This window comes from Doryrhamphus excisus, chromosome 20 (assembly GCF_030265055.1).
Source record: "Doryrhamphus excisus isolate RoL2022-K1 chromosome 20, RoL_Dexc_1.0, whole genome shotgun sequence".
Classification (NCBI taxonomy): Eukaryota; Metazoa; Chordata; class Actinopteri; order Syngnathiformes; family Syngnathidae; genus Doryrhamphus; species Doryrhamphus excisus.
The window spans coordinates 8,562,773-8,586,335 of NC_080485.1; the positions used below are offsets into that span (position 1 = coordinate 8,562,773).

Consider the following 23,563-nt stretch of genomic DNA (forward strand, 5'->3'; position numbering starts at 1 on the left):
AACGATTTCGGCTGCACGGCGGCCGAGTGGTTAGCACGCAAGCCTCACCGCTAGGAGAGGTTTCCACCCTCGGTCATCTCTGTGTGGACTTTGCATGTTCTTCCCGGGAAAGCGTGGGTTTTCTCCGAGTACTCCGGTTTCCTCCCACATTCCAAAAACATACTAGGTTAATTGGCGACTCCAAATTGTCCATAGGTATGAATGTGAGTGTGAATGGTTGTTTGTCTATATGTGCCCTGTGATTGGCTGTCCACCAGTCCAGGGTATACCCCGCCTCTCGCCCGAAGACAGCTGGGATAGGCTCCAGCACCCCCGCGACCCTTGTGAGGATAAGCGGTAGAAAATGAATGAATGAATAAAACGATTTTTATGAAGAGGTTTTAGCCTTCTTTTATGTAATGCACTATAAATCACCTTGTGTGTGAATGGTGCTCTATAAATAAACTTGCCATGCCTTGCATTGACTTGTAGTCTTGGCAGAACCTGAAAGTGGCAAGACTACTAAAGTGGCACTTTCCTGCTGGGTCATTTTCAGCCTTTTTTTAGGATGCAGGTGTCGCAAATTCACACATTTTCATGTTTCTGAAAATATACTTTTCTGGTCCGCGAGTTGCTGAAAACGTACTATACTCCCATCGGGAATCCCAGGAGGAGCCAAAAATAGCACACAAAAAAAACACGCCACTTTTGCAATTTTCACATGTTTTTTCAGGTTCGCAGCTGTCCTGAATTTGCTCTTTTTGAGTTGCCGAATTTATATTTTCTGGCTTGATTGGGAAGTAGGGGAAAACTAGCACACATTCAGTGAAAATCCCAACATGTCACAACATTTTTCTCACGACTTGAATCCCTCCCCATTCACTTGTTCGGTGTGTTTTCCATGCCTTCCTTGCCTTCCTCTTACTCTGCTGTGGAATGTGCATCTCTGCAGTATGAGGGTAGTTAAGAGGCTGCTGTTCTGTATGCGTCTGTGTTTTCATGCTTGAAAAAAAAAAAGTCTGTCAGCAGGAAAAGGTTGAGACATCTGGGTGGGGAGAAAGTGTTGCCCGTCAGTTTGGGTTGGTAGTAGAATGACAGGGTACTTCCTGTCCTCAACAGCTGCTCATTCATTTTACAAGTTGGTGCACTTTAAGAAGGACTGCTAAATATTCCTCAAATTATACATAACCATACAATTTCCTAACTAAACTAGCATTCCATTCATCCATTTTATATACCGCTTATCCTCACTAGGGTTGTTTGTATGCTGGAGCCTATCCCAGCTGCCAGCCATTCGTCTTTTACACTAAACTGAACAGCATTCGCGGCATAGAAAATAAAAAAAGGATTAAAATGGATTAAAATACCAATCTGAACACAAATCAGGGTTCATTCATTCATTTTCTACCGCTTATCCTCCATATCAGGGTTACTTTTGCCAAAATATTTCATTTTCCTAACACCACTAATCATAATCTATTTTCTATGCCACTTATCCTCACTAGGGCAGCAGGGGTATGATGGAACCTATCCCATCTGACTTAGAGTGAGAGGTCGGGTACACCCTGGACTGGTCGCCAGCCAATCACAGGGCACATATAAACAAACAACCATTCACACTCACATTCATACCTATAGACAATTTGGAGTCACCAATTAACATGTTTTTGGAATGTGGGTGGAAATCGGAGTACCTGGAGAAAACTAATCATAATCATACATTATTACGATCAATATTACCATGTCATAAGTGAAGGAATTGAGCTGTGATTGCATTGCTGTACAGACCAGACTGAATGTGGTCACTTGGCTATATATACAGCAGCCTGCTCTGCTCCCAAAGGCGTGGACATGTGAACACTTCATTGCAAAAGTCACAGAAAAAAAAAACTGGGTGGGGGACTGCTTTCCTCTTACAAGTGCAAGATTTACATCCCACTCTTGCAGCTGGTCAACATTAACCCTTTGCACTCCGGCCTCGTCTTGGACACAGATGTCTGACTTTACGTGGTCTTGTTGTTTTGTGTGGCATTTACATTAAAACAATGAAACATCAACACATAGAGATGCCACAAAATATACACAACAAAGCTATAACTTTCAGGCATTTGTGTTTTATATGGAATCTGGCAAAGAGAGATATTGCTATAACTTTTACACAACAACACAGCACCCCACAATTAGATGAAGCACCAGCATGTGTTGTATAAAATACTTGTTGGACAGCAACAGTTGCTTTCAACATAACAGCTAGGCAACCATGCTACCTCTGAAGCAAAAAAATTGCCAGGTTGACTTTTATCTGCCATTCTGTCAGGAAAAATTACCCCCCAAAAGCCAGCTTTTATACAGTTTTGTGTGAAAGGGGCCAGATCCGTGTATCAAAGGTGGAGAAACTGCTTTTGTTTAACCTGATCATCTGATTGTGAGCCATGTAATATCAGTTTGTTTGGTCTTTACATCCCAGATCAATACATACAAATTGCTGTTACAGGTTTGATGCAGCTGTTTTGGAAGGTGTCTGTGTGAAAGGAGTTATTGTAACTGAAATACTTGTATAAAGCAGCATCTGGTGTGTGACGAGTCAAATACTTGTCATACAGTGACCACTGTTTTCAACACAACATAGTGGGAGCAGTGTCAAACTTCACAAGCCAGGATTTTATTACACACAAGCCACTGTTCTCCCATCAAAACTGGGGAATGTGTACCCTTATTCTGTGTTGGTGCCGTCCATGCATTTGGAGGGAGTCTAAAAGGGGCTAGAGTCCTAAGAGTCGCTTGCCAGCCATGTCATGTTCTGTGTGAAGCGCACACAATTGTGGCAATGTATCACTATGCTGGGTTCTGTATGAAAGTGACATAAATTCCGCTGGTATGGTTCTGATGCAGCTATTGTACAGGATCTCTGTGTGAAAAGGGGTTATGTAACAGAAATATTTGTATACAACCCAAATGTTTTTGCCTTTCTTTACTCATAAATTTAAGAATCCCAATTTCCATGATTTTGAGGAACCCTCTTTCACACAGAGATCATCCTTTATTACCCACAAAATAGCCAAATTGGATCTGGCATTCATTTTGATGTGTCTTTTATATGGAACCCAGTAAAGCAAGATGTTGCTTTAACTGCCCTATGTCATGTCCCTGTGTAAAACCACACATAATTATGTCAATATACCCTTTAAAGGCACTTACACATAAATACTTCAGAGTATTTTTGTCTGAACTCTGCGTGAAAGGGAGTTATGTAACTGAAACATTTGTTGTTTTTTTAAACTTGTGAATACAAACACCATTAGATCAAAAATGGACTAAGATGAATGGTCAGGCCCCTCAAGAAAGGGACGCTTATTACACAACATATCTAATAAACTGTCCAAAATCTGCACATGGAAGTTATTTGTAATAAATGAACATCGACTTAAAAGTCAACAACGACTGAAACAATATAAAACATTGAAGAGTCTTAATGGCCCCCAAATGTAGCCTTCACACAACTTTGTGTCTGCAGCAGCTGACGAGAAAAGACCCAGACATTGAATCATCCTCCATTTTGATTGGCTGCACTTCAGCCCACCTCCAGAACCCCCCCAACAGACTGTTCCGGTATGAACAGGCCCTCTTCCCACACACACACATACTTGCTATCAGTTTAGACACTATGAGCTTCTTTCATGTGGTCTGAGCACATAAAAGATCCCTGCTGATTGGCTGAGGCTTTAATCTCCCAACAGGAAGTTCCTGATGAGGCTTCTGTCCTTTTGTCTTTTTACAAATCTGTGTTAGATTTAGGGAAAAAGCCACCAAAAGCACCCTGAATTTGACTTTATGAAAACAATTCCTTAAAAGAAACTGAATGGTCTGGTTCTTCCACTTTTTAATCTTTGGTTTTACAAAAAAAAAGAAACACTTGAGGCAGCAATCACATCCATATGATTAATCTTGCATACAGCATTGTGACAGAAGGCACTGATTAAAAAAAAAGTTGAATACAACAGGTTTGTTGCGGTGATATAACATGTAAAACTAAATATAAGATAATGTATATAAACTCTTAGCTGTGCCACTGCAGTGACATAAGGGAAAAGTAGTAACACTAAAATTCCCCATAATGGACTCATGAAAACAAGGCCATGAATGATGAATCATGGACATAAGCACCCTTTAAATAGACTGGTGTGGTGTTTGTGGGGGGAAAAAATACAGTGGGGTTAACTCTTCCTCATCTTGCAGAACAGAAAAGCGGACATCCTCATTTTAGAAGACCGTCTGCTCCCCTCGACTCTTCCTGCAGGCTCCATAAATAACCGAGAGAAGGAAGGCCAGGCAGCAGAGGCAGGCGAACACGGCTGCGGTCAGGTATACCTTGTACAGGCATAAGTGCTTGTACTGCTCCAGGTTGCAGTAAGAGTTGCGATCCGTTTTATAAATCATGACACCAATGGCGGGCAGGTAGAGAGCAGTGGCGGCCACGTCGTGCGCCAGGTTAGTGCACAGCCAGTGGGGCCCTCCGAGCAGCGGCACCAAGTCCTGCTTGTCCAGCAGGGTGAGGAAGAAGAGAGCTAGGGTGAGGAGCCAGAAGAGCACCGCCACGAAGAGAACGAAGTGGATGGAGCCTTCGTACTTGTTGGCGGCAATCGTCACCCAAAGTCCGGCTCCGAAGACGATCTGTAGGATCCGGATGACTCCCAAGAAGCTCCGGAGGAACTTGAGAATGTTCTCCTTCACCTCCGACTGCATGGGCTGGGATGGCATCTCTCTGTATCTCCCCTCCTCCTCCTTCCACCGATCACTTTGGGTCCCTTGTTCCCGAGCAGGGCGGGTGCTTTTCTGCCAGCTGCAAACAGCTGGCCAAAAAGGTGGCAACTTTTCAAGTGGAAATTTTGAGGAGGAGGGAAAGATGTGGTGGTCCAATAAATGCGCCAAAAGAGAGCAGGTTGGCGAGAAAAAGAATGAACGATTCGGTTTTTTTTTGTCCACGGCCCCGGGGTTTTGAAATGAAAAGCAGTCTGTGTGTTTCGTCTTTTCCGTTTCCTCTGCTCAATGTAGAGTCCGTGTGTGGATTGAGGGGGCTGGCTGAGGAAGAGAGGCGGGCCCCAGATTTAAGTCGTGCCCCACCTCCTTATTGGACTGCTGGGTGCATCCGTCCTCTGTGGCTGCACCCTCCTCGGTTTTAACAGGAACTTCAGTAAAATACTAATATTGTATGCCATTGGAATGGCAATTTCCTCTGAAATTGCAGGAGAATACTGCAAGTGGAAGAACGTGAAAAGGGGGAAATTGATAGAACTTTAGAATCAGACTCTAAAAAAAGAATCAAACAAGTTTCTGTGTAATTTCCACTGGCATAGGCACCTTTCCATTGGTTTTCTAGTGGCATGCTAAGCACAACTAAGGACAACTCTATAAAAATGAAACTTTTATACACTTTAGAGTAGTCAGTGTACTTATATTTACTTATCATCTTGGAAATTTTAATCCTGCAATTTTCTTGTGTACCACTAGAGGTACATGTACCCATTGTTGGGAATCAAGTAAAAAGTGAAGGGTATTCTCATTTTTGTGAGATACTGCATTACAGTAACACCATAATATAATGCTAATATGCTCGCTGGTGGCTGTGAACAGCATAAAGCTGACATTTGATAGTTATATATTATATTATAGTATTAATATTGTAGCGACCCTGACGTGTTCATGTTGACATGTTGTGCTCTTGAGTGTCTGACTGTTCCGAGTGACTGTGAATGCACCAGGTGTGGGGGGCGTGTTGTTGTTGATGAAGCACTGCTGAGTTGCTGGCTGTGGTTTTAGCGGCGTTGTTACGACCGACAGTAGCCATTATTAATAATAATAATAGCAATAAAAAGCTTGTTATCGACCACAGTCGTGTCATTTCCATCTGGCATGTCCGAGTTGAAAAAGTCAGTTAAATATTCTCAGTAGCCAACATTTCTTTTTTAGAATTTCTGATGTGACCATGTGCTTAATTTCATTTCATGGTGTTTTTCATCATTCTGTAGAAATGGGAGAAAAAGAAGGCTGTGTGTTAAGAAGAATAATACCCAGTCTGTACGCAAAGGCAAAGCCCTGAGGGCCACTACGTCATTGGATGCGCGCAGGATGCTAACTACTTGACTCAACACTCTCGTGCCATTCTGCCCCATTGACGTCAGCGGATTTGACTGACGTAGGGAGAAGCGCCAGGTCATCTTTATGGCCCGCCTTTCTAACGCTCTGATTGGTCAGACTTGAAAGCTTCTGCCAGCCCACTATGGAGGAAGTTGTGTTCTCATTGGTTATTAGGCGGCAGTCATTTGTGACAACACAGCCGGCTCAAGGGCACACAGACGGATCGCAGAACTAAACAAACGTCGCTGCTGAACATTACGTACTCAACATCGAAAACAACATCGTACGCTACTGCATCGGTTGAAATGTTACAATATTAACGTTTTGTGGATATATTACATTTTTGGGTAAGTACGTGCAGTATTTTATAATCACGTGACGTGTATTTAAGTCTATCAAACTGAACAGTAATTGTATTTTTTTCGTGTAAACATTGAACAATACTTGTTTTTATTGTGTATAAACTGAACAGGAGGAACAATTGACCAATATGAGCGTAGTTTAAGTGCCCCTTCTATTTGCTATTTGCATGCTGCAGTTAAACAAGGTAACATGAGGGAGAAAGACTTATACTTATTGAAAGTGGGTTAACTTGATCAAATTAATACAAGAAACAACAATTTAACTTAGATTAACATTATATTGTATTTTGACTTGAAATGCCTTTTTCTTAACTGACCCATATTGAGTGCAGACTAGTGTCTAGTATTGATCTGCTAGTGTCCCACTTACGGTTGAAGCAAACCGATAATGCAGTTACCAACAGGCTTTGAAAGTAGAGCAAATGACTCACGGTACCTCCTAAAGTAGGACTTAAGATATAGCAGCTGACTTAGAAGTCTTCCATGTGCAAGTGTATTTAAAGGCGACCTCCGATGCTCATTTTTTGTCCCTTTGTATTGAGTTGCGGACTCCTATAGAGCAGCGACACACAATAATCTGCACAGAAAGCTCTCGAGATCCTCCAGAATCTGCACCTATTCCAGCTGTATTTCTCTGGCTTTCCAAAACGGTCTGTTTTGATTTATTGCACCCACGCCCACCTCTGGGCATGCCCGCTCTACTGCGATTGGTCACACTCCGAAGCAGTCCTGAGGACTTCCAGACTACTGCTGAACCCCGCTTTGTAATTTTGTCGGTATAGGAGATAATAAATGAATCAAACCTTTGGAGAGTAATGTCATGCCCATTCTTAATTTTAGTGACAAGCACAGACACAGCATGTTATATTGTTGCTGATTTAGCAATCTTATAGTGAGCAGTGAGTGTAAAGGTGACTATAGGGGTGTTATTCATGCCTACGAAGCTCTAATAATAGTAAAAATCATATTTAGAAAGCCAAACAATTTTTTAAATGCTCTAACAACAAAAATATTCTAGAGTAGGGTCATTAAAAGCATTTTTAGAAGTACATTTTTACCGTTTTGTATATGTTTCAATTTAGTGATGTATATAAAGCTATATAAGTGATTTCTATACACAAAATTTTAAAGTATTCTTTACTTTCCCATACAGCCGAGCCCTTGCATGCCACCTTTCCCTGTAATTCCCTGGATGGATCCCGGGGCTTCCTCCCCACCCTCCACGGTGGTAGCTGGCCCCTCCTCTTTGTGGCGGCTGGCCGAGAGGCGAACACGCAAGGCTGGCTCGGGGAACATTTTCAGCAACGTTAACCTGTGGCAGCTTCAGAGACTTTTTAGAGCGGCTGGGGACCAGGACGCCGAGCAGAGGGCACAGCTGGTTTGGGCACACAGGGACGAGTCTGAACTGGCCCAGGCCTTGATAGGACTCAGGGCACGGAGTCACCGCAGAGGGCTGAGGACAAATGGGAGGGACACACTGGGGGCACACTGGCTGCGTGCCTTCAATCATCTCAGGTGAAATTAGTTTGATATGTCATATGTGCATTTGATAAATCCTAAGTCATATTTGACCAATCAAATTACTGTTAATGCTGCAATTAATGCTTCTTTTCAGTTAACCGCTGAGTGTCAAATTATTGCTCCGTCTGCTTTGTGGTATCGGTAAATAAAACGGCCAACTATAATTACAACATTTGCCATATTCTTGTCTTTGTCCAGGATCGGGGAGGGCTTCCAAAGTAGCCAACAAAAGAACTCTGCAGATGAGAAGGATTCCGAAGCAGGTTCTCACAGCATCGAAGAGCCATATCAGCACACAAATGAGACAACAGCAAGACCTACAGGGACCACCGTGGTACTAAATGAAAGCCAAGGCCTCAGAGGTCTATGTGAGAGACCGGGTCGAGCCGGTTCAGGCCTGAGGCGAGGAGACAACGACCCCGAGAGATACCTCCACAGAATAATTCACTGAATAGCCGGAAACCTCAGGGAGACATCTGGAACTTCTGCACATAATCTTAGGCAGAAGAACCAAGTTTGATTAACTTCTAGGAAGTCTTCACTGCTAGTTGGCAATATAGCAGCACTACAAGTATACAAAAACACTAAATAAAGAATATTTGTCAGCATAGGAGAATTAGATTTTTTAAATGTGTAATAAAGTCTTTATTGTGTTTTCTCCTGAGATTGTCTCATTATTTTTATACAGGCAAAGGTCATTGTGAAGCTTACAATAATGTATAATTATATCTCATATATAAATAATTACAAAAAACACTTTTTTCTTTCAGGTTAATGTAACTCATTCATTCATTTTTTACTGCTTTTTCCTCACGAGTGTGCTGGAGCCTATCTCAGCTGTCTTCGGGCAAGAGGCAGCGTACACCCTGGACTGGTCGCCAGCCAATCACAGGGCACATATAGACAAACAACCATTCACACTCACATTCATACCTATGGACAATTTGGAGTCGCCAATTAACCTAGCATGTTTTTGGAATGTGGGAGGAAACCGGAGTACCCGGAGAAAACCCACGCATGCACGGGGAGAACACGCAAACTCCACACAGAGATGGCTGAATGGAATGGAATTGAACCCTGGTCTCCTAGCTGTGAAGTCTGCATGCTAACCACTCGACCACCATGCAGCCCGTTAATGTAACTATTTGTAAAAATAAAAATAAAAATCTCACACAGCTGTGAAAAAATCTCGAATCATAAAAGTGTAAATGATCATGTATAATCATTTGATCAATGAATTGATTATGGTTACAAACTGGCATTTTAATGTGTTTTGCTGGGTGGCACTTGTGCCAGGTGTTGAGGACCCCCAGAGGTAAAAAGGTATTTAATGATAAACAAAGGGTGCTCACAGAGGAGGGAAAACAAAGTACAACCAAAGCCGCCAGTGACAGAAGGTCACTGGAAAGCTAAAAGTACAAACAATAAAGTACAAAGTAGCAAATAAGGATGACAAAGTGGCTCAAATAACAGAAAGTAGGCAACAAAAATACAAGTTACAAGGCAGAAAGACAGGTCAGGAGCAAAAATGAGGGGTGCAATGTACAGGCATGAGAAGGAAGAGGATTTGAAGGGAACAACGGAAGTGGAGTGCTATAAAAAGGCCTAATGGCTGATAGGCAACAGGTGTGCACACCAGAGGGCAAGGCTGCAGGACAGAGAAGAGACAACAGGGGGCAGCAGACCAAGACAAGTACATGAAATGAATTACCTATTTAGTATGTATGATCAGGGTTGAAGTTGATTAAAAGATCACAAAAAAACTGTAATTGCTATTTTTTGTTTTTTTAAGAGGATAATTGTATCCATAGGGGCAACAATGTCACCATTTATTATTAAAACATGACAAAGATACCGCAGTCATGCATCTGCAATGCGGCTAAATCCCGCTAGATGGCAGTATCGTTTTATATTGAGCGACCCAGACAGCTCGAGTCAAATAGAGTTCATACTTCTAGGGATCAGACACTCAAATTTAGCGTTTTAAATTGCCCGTGGGAAAAAAAGAGTACATTAAAGCGATGCTCATATTTTCCCGCATAAGTTATTTTTAGCTGGCCAAGCAAACATCTAAATTTATGAAGATGAAGAATCACTTGAAGGTATTATACATCAGTGATCTGCAAGCTCTGCATGCATGCAGGGAGATTGGAAGAATAAACTACACAAATTGAACTTCTGCCCACTTTCCTCAAAGGAGTTTTATAAGGTTGTTTGATTATTACTTATTGATTCAAATTACATGTTTATGTATTCATTCATCCACACAGAAGTGACATATCCTGAAGATTAACCAAGAAAATGTTAGAGAGAACAGTTATTCTGTATTCCCAAAAACTAGGAAGTCTTATGATCCAGCCAAAATAAAAGAAAGATCAAGCAGTAAAGGTCGTTAAAGATCCTCTTAATGAGAGAAGCACTCGCCTTTTTAATTAATCAATTCCAATTGTTCCCCTATATGACAAGATCTCATTGCATTTCTCAAATTATGCTAATTTTTGGCCCTTTGTATTGAGTCGTGGACTCCTATAGAGTAGTTACACATGATAACCCACCTAGAAAGCTTTCTAGATCATCCAGAATCTGCACCTATTCAGCTGTATTTATAAAGTTTATAAATGAATAAACTTTGGAGAGCTAAAAATGAAGAGTGGCGAGGAGCTACTGGTTGGAGACCCCTGACTTACCATGTATGAGTGGTAGGTTTTCTACAACATTGGTTGTAGAAATGTGATCAATACACATTTTTTAAAAAGTCTGGTAGACCACTGACTGTGGTGGAAAAAGGTTATTAGCAACTCCAGACATTGATGTAATTTGCACCTTGCTCCCTGTATGCACACTCTATAATACTACGCTGATGCTACACAATCAAATATCCTCTAAATGGCATGCTTGCGCTGCCGTTTTAAGAACCAACTGCAGCAACGGCACCATATGACATCATGTAGCGACTTCTAGGACAACCGAAGGAGTCGGAAACAGTGGGTTTGATGTCATTTCTGAGGCTGCCAGTTGAATACCGCTGACACAGAAAATTCAGTTATTCAGATGCTCCACCAGATGTCCTCTCCCTCATCAGTTTCCTCCTGCTCCCGGTGGATGCTGGTGTTTTTGAGACCTGCAGACATCTGTATCGGATTACACTGCAGTAATGTTTATAAGTTCAAACTTCCTCATAAGGACACCATTTAAAAGAGAAAAACCTGCCTGAGTATAAAAAAGTAAACATATATTCAATACGAATACAAAATGAAGGTTCCGTACATGAGGTAATCCTTCTCAACTTACTGCAAGACCTCATTTTGGAGTTATTCACTTGGCTGAATGCTTTAAATATTATAGCTGACATTTTGAGTGATGATGGCACAGTGATGAAGCTCCATCTAAATCTGTATGTGACATACCTCATTCTTCACTGTTAGGACAGAAGTATGCTCAGACAAGAGAGAGACCGCCAGACAGAGGGCCAATCAGACCCTTTGAAAAAGATTTATAGAGTATTCTGCATTCCCAACACAAATTGAGAGTAATAAAAATAAACTCCATTGAGGTTAAATTGCTGTGTTGCAGTTCTAGGCAGCAAAGAAGTGCTGTTCTCATCATTGGCCCGCTTCAATGATAATAGAATACTGCAGTGATGTATACTGTATATTTCAACCATTAATATTTGACTGAGATAGTAGCTGTTACATTTCTGCTCTATAATGCTAATAAACCTCCACTGAAGAAGCTAAATTCTACATGTCTTGACATGTCATGTCTTATGTGCCTATCCGAGGAGGAGCACTCATTGTCGGATACACTTTGTCAGAGGCACCGCTAGTGCTGTGGAGCTCAGGTTATGAACTATGGTGTGTTTGAGTACATACTTTATGGGCTTGGAAAAGTGCGGTAAGAACTTCATCGAGATAAATGCATGACAACACTTTACAGCAGGGGTCTCAAACTCAATTTACTTGGGGGCCACTGGAGCTTGGGTCTGGGTGAGACTGGGCCGCATCAGGTTTTACAAAAAAAAAAAAAACACATTTATTAAAAACCAAAAAATTTTAAACATTTTGCTTTGGTTCCAGATAAAACATTCCACTGTTCTCAAACATCTTACTTTTTATTTTTCTACACAAAATAAGATGAAAAATACATAAACAAATCAAGAATAAAGAAAATCAACCAATCAGTAATAAATAAATAAATATAATAATTATAATAAAACGGCAAATAATAAAAACTTAAGAAACCACATATAGTTGGTGGGTAGACAAATTATTTTTTTCAGATTAAAATGAACAAAGCATTATTAGAGCCCTGTAGACATGACAAAACACGACTATAGTCACATTTATACTCTTTTTATTTACAACATATTGCGCAACTGCAGGGTCTTGAGACACATGCTAACTTAAATTAAATTACTAAACTTAAATAGCCAAAAACGTACCACTTCCACACGGATAGGGAGGATAACTGTAAACAGTTATTTAACCTTTAACATGAACATTAATCAAACGTAATAATTTTTTCTGGGTACATGATACCATACAGCATCCATATCAAACTTGCGCGGGCCGCACTAACATTAAACTTTCATATCAAGGCGGGGGCCTCGAACTAGTGTCCTGTGGGCCACATTTGGCCGCGTGTTTGAGACCCCTGCTTTACAGTGGTGGCCTGTGTTTCAAACTATGACACAAAGAAGAGGAAATGACAAACGAGTGTGATTGACAACGGAAGTCGCTTAGCAATTATGCATGAGCAAGGATTAAATAGTGCCAGCGTCCCTGCTGCATCGTAATGAGAGCGTCGAGCGGTAATTAGTGAAATGATCTATACAGTACTCATGCTCTGATCATAATCCCAAGCCAGTACACACATATACACACACACACATACACACAACTCATGGTAGAATCACACAACAGTGTAGCACTCATTGTTATTCCTTCCTTTGTGTGTCATTGTCTTTGTTCTTATTTCCGGCTCAGACTCCAGCTGGCTTCTGTGGTCTGAAACCCCCCCCCCCAAAAAAAACGAGTCTATATATGCTCTCCATTTAGGTCGATATCTTAATATTAAATCAAACTTACTACGTTCAAGAAACTACATGCATTTCCATGCGACATTCCATTTACATTAGGTCATAAAGAAGTGTATTCCAAATTGTATGACCATAGATTTTCCTGAACGCCTACTTAAGTTAGTGCTGAAGTGAGTAACTTGGGAATCTTGGGAAATTATTACGTTTGATTAATGTTCATGTTAAAGGTTAAAAAACTGTTAATAGTTATCCTCCCTATCCGTGTGGAAGTGGTAAGTTTTTGGCTATTTAAGTTTAAAGGAAATAACTTGAAGGCTACTGTTTAGGTCGCTAGCTCTCTAGTTTTTGCGAGTTAGCATGTGTCTCAAGACCCTGCAGTTGCGCAATATGTTGTAAATAAAAAGAGTATAAATGTGACTATAGTCGTGTTTTGTCATGTCTACAGGGCTCTAATAATGCTTTGTTCATTTTAATCTGAAAAAAAATAATTTGTCTACCCACCAACTATATGTGGTTTCTTAATTTTTTATTATTTGCCGTTTTATTATTATTATTATTATATGTATTTATTTATTACTGATTGATTGATTTTCTTTATTTTTCATTTGTTTATTTATTTTTCATCTTATTTTGTGTAGAAAAATAAAAAGTAAGATATTTGAGAACAGTGGAATGTTTTACCAGAGCTTTTCTTGTAGAAAATTGGAACCAAAGATAAGTTTTTTAAATTTTTTTTGTTTTTAATAAATGCTTTTTTTTTTTTTTTGAAAACCTTATGCGGCCCAGTCTCACCCAGACCCAAGCTCCAGTGCCCCCCAAGTAAATTGAGTTTGAGCCCCCTGTTCTACTGCAATTTCTCAGTTGAATCACTGCAGTCGACTAAATATAAAATACACAGTGGAATAAAACGGCATCTACCGAGAGCACTGCCGGCTTCATCGCTGATGCAGAGTAGCTGTGAAATAAAAAAAAAAAAAAAAAACGAGCTGCCTAACTGGTGCCTGTGTCCTCACACAAAAGGTCAAACTGCTTTCTTTCCACATGTGGGACCTTTTCTGTCTGCCTTCATGCTCTGCTGCCTTCAGGCCTGTTCTGGGCTGAGAAGAGACGTGTTTGGCCAACCTCACATCGCATCATATTACATTGCAATGGCAACCTGGACCGCTCCCGGGGGAGGAGGTGGGGGGAGGGGTCAGGTGAGTTGAGGAGAAGTGAGGAGTGGGTGTTTATTGTAGGTAAATAAAAATGGTCAAAACATTCAATGTCTGTCCTACTACCGTTTGTCCTTTAAGTGACACTACATGCATTCATATACAGTACATAATAACAGACTTAGTACTGTATGTGGGGTTAAGACCATAGCATTAAGCTTTAAACTGCAAATGCATGGTCATAAATGTGAATGTGAATTTTTCTTGGCAATTAATTATTAAATATTTTGATTGATTTGATTTCCTTTTCACTTCTTCTATTCAAAGATTTTAACTAACAGAGCCAATAAGTGCCATGTTGCTGCTTGAATATTCTGCAAAAAACTACATTTCAAATATCTTAATTAAAACAATAAATGTACACAAAAATGCAATCATGATCTTAGTCAGGCTCCATCATACCCCCGCGACCCTAGAGAAGATAAGTGGCATAGAAAACGGATGCATAGATTTTCTTAGTTCATTAATCTGAAGCTTATTATTACAATTAATATGAGGCAACCGCAACATATAAAAGCAGGCAAAGTATTCGGGGACCCCGCAGAAGTTTCTCTCGAGATGATATGTGCATTGTCAGTGAGCTTACGCTATTCTTGCATGACCTTTGACTCATTTACACAGTTGTTCTTTTTATTTTGTTACGATCGTTAAAGTGGACCTATTATGCTGTTTCCACTTTTCTGACCTATAAATGTAGTTACAATGTTGTATTCTTGTGTTAAACGATGCCAAAGTTTCAGATAATGAAGTGAAGTGAGCCCTGAAAGAAGTTTGGTATGGCACAAAACGCTTGGTTTCAAAAGGCGTGGTAAAACCGTTCATTTGTGACATCACAAAGGGGGACTTCCTTATATGGTTTATAGTAAGGAAGCTCTTTGGGCGTGTGACCAATCACAGCAGAGTTGGCATGCCTGGAAGCTCGCTGTGGGTGGAATAAATTACCGTATTTTCCGGACTATAAGTCACACTTTTTTTCATAGGTTGGCTGTTCCTGCGACTTATACTCCAGAGTGACTTGAAAAAACTGTTTGTTACATAAACACTGGACACCTTTTCTGTGTATGTACATTTTTTGTGTAACTGAAATACCATTGTCTTAGCATATCTTACACCTATTCAGCCTGATCTCTATTATTTTATTGTTAGAATTTACCTTCCATGAGGATGTAATGTCGGTTTTGGTAAAGTTCTTTGTAAAATAAATGACCCGCAAAAAATCGTCTTATACTCCGGAGCGACTTATAGTCCAGAAAAATACGTTAAAACAGACATTTTGGCAGGAAGCACATATCAAAGGAAATACAGCAGGAATAGGTGCAGATTCTGGAAAGTCTAAAACGTTTTCTGTGCGGGTTATTGTGTGTAACTGCTCTATAGGAGTCCACAACTCAATACAAAGGTGAAAAAAATTTGCATAATACGTCCCCCCGTTACCACTGCATTATTTCTATTGACTACTTTTAATTACTTACTTCCTTAATCGATGAATTGGCAAACCAGTTATTTCTTATTGTACTTATTATGCGGCATTTAATCAATTTAATCAATTTAATCAATTTAATCAATTTAATCAATTTAATCAATTTAATCAATTTAATCAATTTAATCAATTTAATCAATTTAATCGCTAAATCACTAAAGACTTCTGAAACGCAATCTGTTAAATCATACACTAATATAGTCATGCTAAAATCTTTTCAAGGCTAAAACACAAGAGAGGCTGAAATAAGAAGATATTTACATTAAAAAAATATTCCTCAACTACAAAAATATTTGACGATTAATTAGGTAAAGGATGAACTATCAATTAATCGACTAATTGTTGCAGGTCTACATTCCAATTATTCAGGGATACTTGCTCTATCAAGTGGTGAAGTTGGTTACACTTTCAAGCTTGGCCTGCCCTGCGACAAAGTCATTGTGTGACACACACACACACACAAATATACATAATTTAACATGTTAAATGTAATTCATATGGACTGACATGAACCAAGGAGTAAGCATTACCGTTGACAACCGTGAGAGGGCGCCCTAGGCTTGTGACAACTTAATGCTGACCGTGCCACTCAGACACTGGACATCTACTTATTTAGCCTGTTGTTTTTGGGTGCCATTGTGTAGTCCAATAACTTACCTTTCCAGTTTAAATGTCAGGGTGTCACGAGACACTCAACTCATGAGACGATACACAAGACGAGACGATTATTTTTAAGAAATATACAATGAAAAAATGTGACTGGACCAGCAAACTTTTTTATTTTATTGTCACAGAAATTGACCCTAAACAATATTATTGCTTGCATTTTTCGGAGACCAAATAACTTGTTAATGTAGATTTAATAACTGAATATTATAATAATATTAAAATCAGATTAAATGCCATGTCATAATGAGATATTTCCTTTAATATGCTATCCTGACTTGTGCTTTCTCACAGGCAGTTCATACTGTCTGTGAAACATTTGCAGCATTTCTTGAAATGCTGGCTTTTCAATAGGTGCCAGCTCACTGTTTTTGTCTTATCTACTATCTTTATCTATTTACATCAGGTCTGTCCAGTTGTCCTTAGATATATAACTAAAAAAAACTTCTTATGTATATATTTAAAGACAAATCTTTGTGTTTTTATTTGTTTAAAGTTTCAGCATTTTAGTGTTTTCTCGTTACATCATTGCTCAATTTGTCCACCTTTGCTGGATTTTGGTTTATGTTATTTCTGCACTAAGCACGCTCCAGTCAGCTCCAGTGGCGCCCCAGAGGTCAGAAGAACCAGAGTATAAAGCAGAGGGAGCCACCTTCTGTGACCGATGCACTATCGTCGAACACCTGGAGCAGACCTGATGCCACCATTATTGATGGTGATTAATGGTAATGGTGATTAAGGGTGCAGACAAGTCTGAACATATACGTGTTTTGATGGCAATGCAGCTGTTCAACTCTGAAGAAGAAAAACAGCTACACATCATTCGTTGACACTGGGAGCATCAGGTAGGTTGCATTGCAGGGTTTGAAGAGTGTGTAAAACACTTAATGTGTGGTTCAAATAATGCCTCCCACACTGCCACTTCTATATTATGTGTAATATCATTCGTAGTAGCAGTGCCATAGTTCACACTCTGATTGGCTTCTGGCTGCCATGAGTTGGCAACAGTCAATTATCATCATTAGAGAGGGCCGGATTATGCAAGATATTTTAGCATAAATCTAGAAGAAAACATAAAATTAAGTTGTTTAACCAGTATCGTAGTATTGTTTAACCATTAGTACCATGTCTAGTGGTACTGAAGAATACAATGAATACAATGAATTTCAAGACATACAGTTATACATATGAAATAATTGTACACATACAAATTTACTTCCAACCTCAGCTGCCCGAGGATGAGCAATCATTGTCGGACACACTCTGGCACTGAGTGGTGCCAGAGGCACCACTCAGGAGAACCGGTATGCAAGGGCGCTGCATCCAATTCGCCAATCTGAGAAGGAGCACTCATTGTCGGATACACTTTGTCAGAGGCACCGCTAGTGCCGTGGAGCTCAGAGATTATGGGTGGGCAGAGAGTATCGCACATACAGTGATGCCCATAAAGAAGCCTGCTCCTCTGTGACATCACAAATGAACAGTTTTGCAACGCCCCCTGAAACAGAGCATTTTGAGCCAGCCCAAATTTCTTTCAGGGTTTACTTCGAAATGTGCAAACCTCATTATGTGAAACTTGGCATCGTTTAACACGGGAATACAACATTGTAACTACATTTATAGGTTAGAAAAGGAGAAAAGAATCATAGGTCCCCTTTGAGGCGGACAACTTTAATTTGTTATGCATGCCTGAAGCAAATAAACATACCATAAAATACCACACCATACAAGCCACACATTCCGAGCTAAACCTTGATGGAACCAGAGGGAGCAAAAAATGCAAGGCAAAGCAAAAATATTTTAGTATTTGCTGTAAAAAAAATAAAACAATCAGTATAGAGGACTGTTTTTGTTGTACTTAAAATAATCATAACATAGTTTGATTATTGGTAGACAGAAGACAATATAGAATGGTCCAATTCAGGATACACTGACAGTGCTGTCCCCTCTCAGCGGTTATGAAATCATGTAAATAATTAATTGGTTAAATGTAAAATATCAGTGCAGACAGCAGCGCAGCAAGTTTATTGTTTTAGCTAAAGGGCAAGTATGATATGCGCTCATTTTATGGTAAATTCAGCAATGAAAATATTTAAATAACGTCACTATGGTGACTTGTGGTATGGAGGTTTTTGTTTGTTGTTGCCAAAATTCAGTGAATATTTAAATGTACCTCCATAAATTAAAAATATTAAATAATGCATTAATTTCTTAATTAAAATTGTTGAATTATATTGTTAACTCTATCATTTGGCTTAATACTATTACTTCATATTGTACAGCATATTTTAATTACTAAGCAGCCAAATAAAAAATAATTTCACATTTTAATTATTTAATTCACACGTTAATTATTGAATTGACTTAATGTTTATTTAATTTTGGCACTGAAAACATCCACAAGTGCAGCACCACAGAAACAATCTCCACAATAAAAAAAAAACCTCACTGTGAGTAAACTTAACAATCCCACTGACTCCCACAACTTGACATCATTTATTCAGAGATCTGGTTGCATTTAGAGCTGGTTTATTGTGACGTGCAATAACAGCGTGTGCTCATAAAGATCAGCGGGCTAAAGTGGGACAAATTCACATTAACGTGTTTCCTACTGAGTCGGAACTAAGCGGAAAAGCGCATCTTAATAATTCAGTTCAAAACAGACCTTTGAGCCAGTGACACAGTATACAGAGAATAACCTTGAGCTAATGAGCAAATTTGCATGCGAACGCAACCACACTGTGAACACATCTGTGCATGTAGGCTTGGTAATTCTACTAGCACGCATGCATGTAGGGTGATCACAGAAAGTAGTCCAAGAAGCTACAATGGTGTCATCCACTGACTTGTTTTTATAATTGGAGGAACCCTTCTTGGAAGACTCGTGTTGGCATATTTGAATGAAAATAAAAGGTATTTCTTAAGACATTGTAACTGGTGAAATATGAACGAAAGTTAAAAAATAGAGAGGGAAAAGTAGTTTTTTTCCCATTTTGTTCACTGTTATCTCATAATTATTTGCAATTAATCATGGATAGAAATAAGTTTTTATCTATAATAAGTAGGGATTTGTGGTACGGGTTAAGATATGATTCAAAAACAGAATGAACGATTCAATAGTGTACAGATGATACGATTCGATACGATTCAATGGTTACATTTGTTGATGTAGACATTAATCTTACATTTTAAAATAAAGAAGTCAAGTCAATAAATGTGTACACATAATATACAGGTAAAAAGCCCCACAGTTGTTGCACATTTACTGCAAAAACACTTTATTCAATGTCCTTGAACGCACCATCTTACCGGTACTTTGGATAGACCAGTAGCTTGATTACTAAGTTTGTCTTTCACCTCATATTTGTGGGAATGTTTTACAGGTAAGATTTGATTAAATTTGTGAGTACTAATGTAAATATGCGGTGCACCTTGCTAAAAAACTAACTTCAGGCTTGTACTGGTAGATGGTGGCTCTGTATTCATTTAGTGCTTTTAATTTGATGTTGTTCCTGTCATAGTTTTACACAATATGTAACAAAAAAAATAAAATTTCTCGCTATAATCTACATATGTTTTCCTGATGTGTTGAAAATCTTTCCCAGTTACTGCTAATGCTAGCGATGCTAATGCTATTCAGATCAATTCTCATCGTCAGTCATCCTCATATTGACACAAGCCCCCAAATAGCTGTCCTTGGCTATGCCTGCTGGTAACTAATAGATCTTAAACCAAATTTTAGTTCACATCTCCAAAACACTCTCCACTGTACCACTGTATAAATGACAGACAGTGCTCCAGTGTCTATGTGACAATGAACAGGCGGCGTAATGACAATATTTGTAAGATGTTACCAAGGAATTGCTTTAGCGATATACTAAAACATAACTCTGTCAATATACTGTGAATACTCTTTTTTAAGTACTGTACACACCAAACCCCCAAATAGATTTTGCACCAGAATGTTGTTATTGGATATGTCTGGCAGCTTCAACTCCAATGGATGAGAATGTCATCTCACTTGGCAAACCCGCCAGGGAATGGGAATAGCAGATGCCTCCTGGACATATAGAATCAGTGCCGTCGTTACATTTGAAAAAAGTCAACCACTAAGCTTATTTTATATATGCCAGAAAAACTACAATATTGTTATTGGCTTGTGTATTTTCTTGAATTAGTTTCAAAATAAAACTGTTGCAAATGAACAGTATTGTTAGGATGCTCTTTCATGTGCTGTTTCCATGGATCCCTGTTGCTAGGCAGAATTAACGTTTACATAAAAATACTACTGTTTAGTTTAAAGTATATATGAGTTGCTGGCATTTTAGCATGTCCTCTTGCTAGGGACTCATTCAGTTTTTCCCATGTTGTTTTTTTTTTTTTTTTTAATGCTGTGGATTCGAAGTACCTCCACATCGCTGAGTTACTGCTTATTCCTTCCCGACTTCTTCCACCGCTGACGCTGAGCCTCCTTCATGCAGGAATGAGGGAGATACAGCTCAAATCCAGTCTATATCGATATCAACGATATGGGTTGTTTTGATATCGTGCTTAAAGTAAATATCGACATTTTAAAAATATCGATACATCACTCACCCAGCTGATGATATTTTTTAAATTTCATGCGATTGACCCACAGTATGTTTGAGATACAACCACTACAACACTACACTACTTTCCCAGTGAGTTATTATGTCTTATTATTGCTTATCATGTCTACATATTAAAAAATATTTAAAAATACATTATAAAATTAATTAATTAATTAAAATAAAAAATAATTAAATTATTAATATTAAAAAACAAAACAGAAAAACTTAAACTATACTAGGAAAGCAGGAAGTGAACAAATGTAACAGTTACTGATTGCAAAAGTACCAGATGGAGGTGTAGGATTTAATAAGCTTTGCTTCTTCCTACTCCTTTTGGACATGTGGAACTGTGAACTGATTATGTGATGCACTCAATTGTAATCTGATGCATGTTCAAATGAAATAAAACCATTACCATTACATATTAGGTGAGAGTAAAGGTAACTATAAAGGTGTTGTTTCATGTTTACAGGGCTCTTATTAAGTTTAACGATTCATTTTGATGCTCATATCGGCCGACATCCCTACAAAAAACACCTTTGAATTCCACTAGCTTATTCAAATTCGGTGTTTCCCCTATACAGACAAACACCCTAGATACAATTTTATACCATTTACAATGAGAAAGAAACATTCAAGTGTGCTGCATCTGCATAAAAATGCCAAGGCAGCAAGGCCAGGAATAGAACCCTGTTAAGAGCGTTTCCACTAACACCTTTGAAGTCAGCCTGTACTTCCAGGGAGGATGTGACAGAGCGCTAAAACGAATGAGATCCTTAATGGAAAAAAGGCCCCCTGAAGCCCTCTATCCGCCGCCCTCCCATTCTCCCCCTTTTCCCCGCCAGATCGGATGCAAGGACACAAAGAGTGTGTGCGGCGGATAAAAAAATGTGAACCTTCACCACAGACATCTTTCGTCCTCATCACTTTGCACTCAAAAGTCTTCCTTCAAAGGGGATAATTCGACTGCTACAAATGCAAATGTGTCTGAACACACTTCCCCGCAGGCATTGTCACTTTGAGAGTGAGCAATGTATTTGAGATGCACGGTGGAGGACAAATGGGCCAAAAAATTATGTTTTTCAAAAAGGGCCCGTGCTGGCGGAATGTCATTTATTTTGCAAGTGATACAACTATCAATTCTATTACCAGTATATGATCGCTATAATGAACAGTTACAAGGAGAAAAAATGTCGTGAAAGAAAAGATGACAACCTAAAAGACGCTGCTTCACCTTTGATGGGGACCAGATAGGTGGAGTAAATCACGTCTCCATCGTGATGTGTTTAGACATTTAAAGATGGCCCTAATGGCATGTGCATCAATTATGACTATACCTTTAGCATTCTGTAGCTCTTAGCGAGATGCATCAATATTAAGACCCAACCATGACTACATTAGACATACACGTACAATATATAAAATGTGAGGACTGGAGGACTTAGGGGAGGCTGTCATGTATGCTTTTAAAATTAATAATCATTGCTAAGGCCGCAGATTTAAAGGAACTGTTCCATTAGAATACATATATGTATGGGAATAAACGGTTGACTTCTAAGTTGTTCAAACTTCAAAACATTTTTTCCCATTGGAAATAATGTATAGCATAATGAATTCTTAGCAACATGAAACCTTCAAGTCCTATCGCCTTGCTTCATTTTTTGTGTCAAAATCATCTCAATGAATAGCTGTTTATGCTCAGAGTCCACCGGGACGGCACCAGTTGGTGCCAGTTCACACCAATGCAATTTGCTGTGGCGCTTAGTGTCCCCAATAAGGTGCCTAGTGGCATGCAGTGGCTCAAACTGCCTCCCAACTGGCTCGTGTTGGCCCGTAATGGCGGCAAAAGTTGAGTTTGGGGGCAAGACAATTTCAAAAACTTCATCGTGCTGATTGCTTGTTGCAAGTGTCCACCAAGTGGAATCAAATGTCGCAAACAATCCGCCTATTGGAATCCACTGGAATGTAATGGCACAAGCCAAGTTGCGGCAATGATGCTAGGAGTCGACTGGGCCGGCACCATTTGGTGCCAGTTCACGCCAAAGATTATGTGATTGACACGTAGTGGCTCACCGTGGCGCCGAATAAGGGCAACATGGCAACATGCCGAGTGAACATTAATTCGGCGCCACAGCGAGCCATTACGCGGCAATCACATAATTTTTGGCGCGAACTGGCACCAACTGGTGGACTCCTAGCATTATCGCTCCCCTGCATCGAAACAGCAGGAAAATGACTTTGTTGAAAATAAAAATGCCTACAGTCAAGCGTGGAGGTCTGGGGTTGCATGGATGTTGTTGGCACTGGGGAGCTATGGTTGTGGCTGTGGTCCAACGTGAATTCTGAAATGTTCTGTGACACTGAAGAAGAGCAGGGCCACATGCCAGTTCTCCAATGCGATAAGGAGTGCAAAGGCACCTCCAAGATGACAAGTGTCTGGCTGAGGAGGCTAAAGGTGAAGATGGGGTGACCATGGATGTCTAAAGACCTTAATCCAATTGACTATCATCTTCAAGCGGAAGGAAGGTGGAGGAGCACAAGGGGTTTAACATCCACCAGCTCCACCAGCGATGTCATCA

General features: G+C 39.6%; 2 protein-coding genes across 2 annotated transcripts; one reads left to right on the forward strand and one right to left on the reverse strand.

Moving 5' to 3' along the window:
• Positions 1-2,206: 2,206 nt before the first annotated feature.
• On the reverse strand, positions 2,207-5,231 carry marveld1 (MARVEL domain containing 1). Its single transcript, XM_058058997.1, has one exon. It carries the CDS (start codon positions 4,735-4,737, stop codon positions 4,240-4,242), a length of 498 nt encoding a protein of 165 aa, XP_057914980.1. The 5' UTR covers positions 4,738-5,231; the 3' UTR covers positions 2,207-4,239.
• Positions 5,232-6,201: 970 nt separating this feature from the next.
• Positions 6,202-8,661, forward strand: avpi1 (arginine vasopressin induced 1). The gene is made up of 3 exons (XM_058058996.1): positions 6,202-6,461; positions 7,630-7,991; positions 8,196-8,661. The coding sequence occupies exons 2-3, from the start codon at positions 7,642-7,644 to the stop codon at positions 8,446-8,448; spliced, it is 603 nt and encodes a 200-aa protein (XP_057914979.1). The 5' UTR covers positions 6,202-6,461; positions 7,630-7,641; the 3' UTR covers positions 8,449-8,661.
• The last annotated feature ends 14,902 nt before the right edge of the window (positions 8,662-23,563 follow it).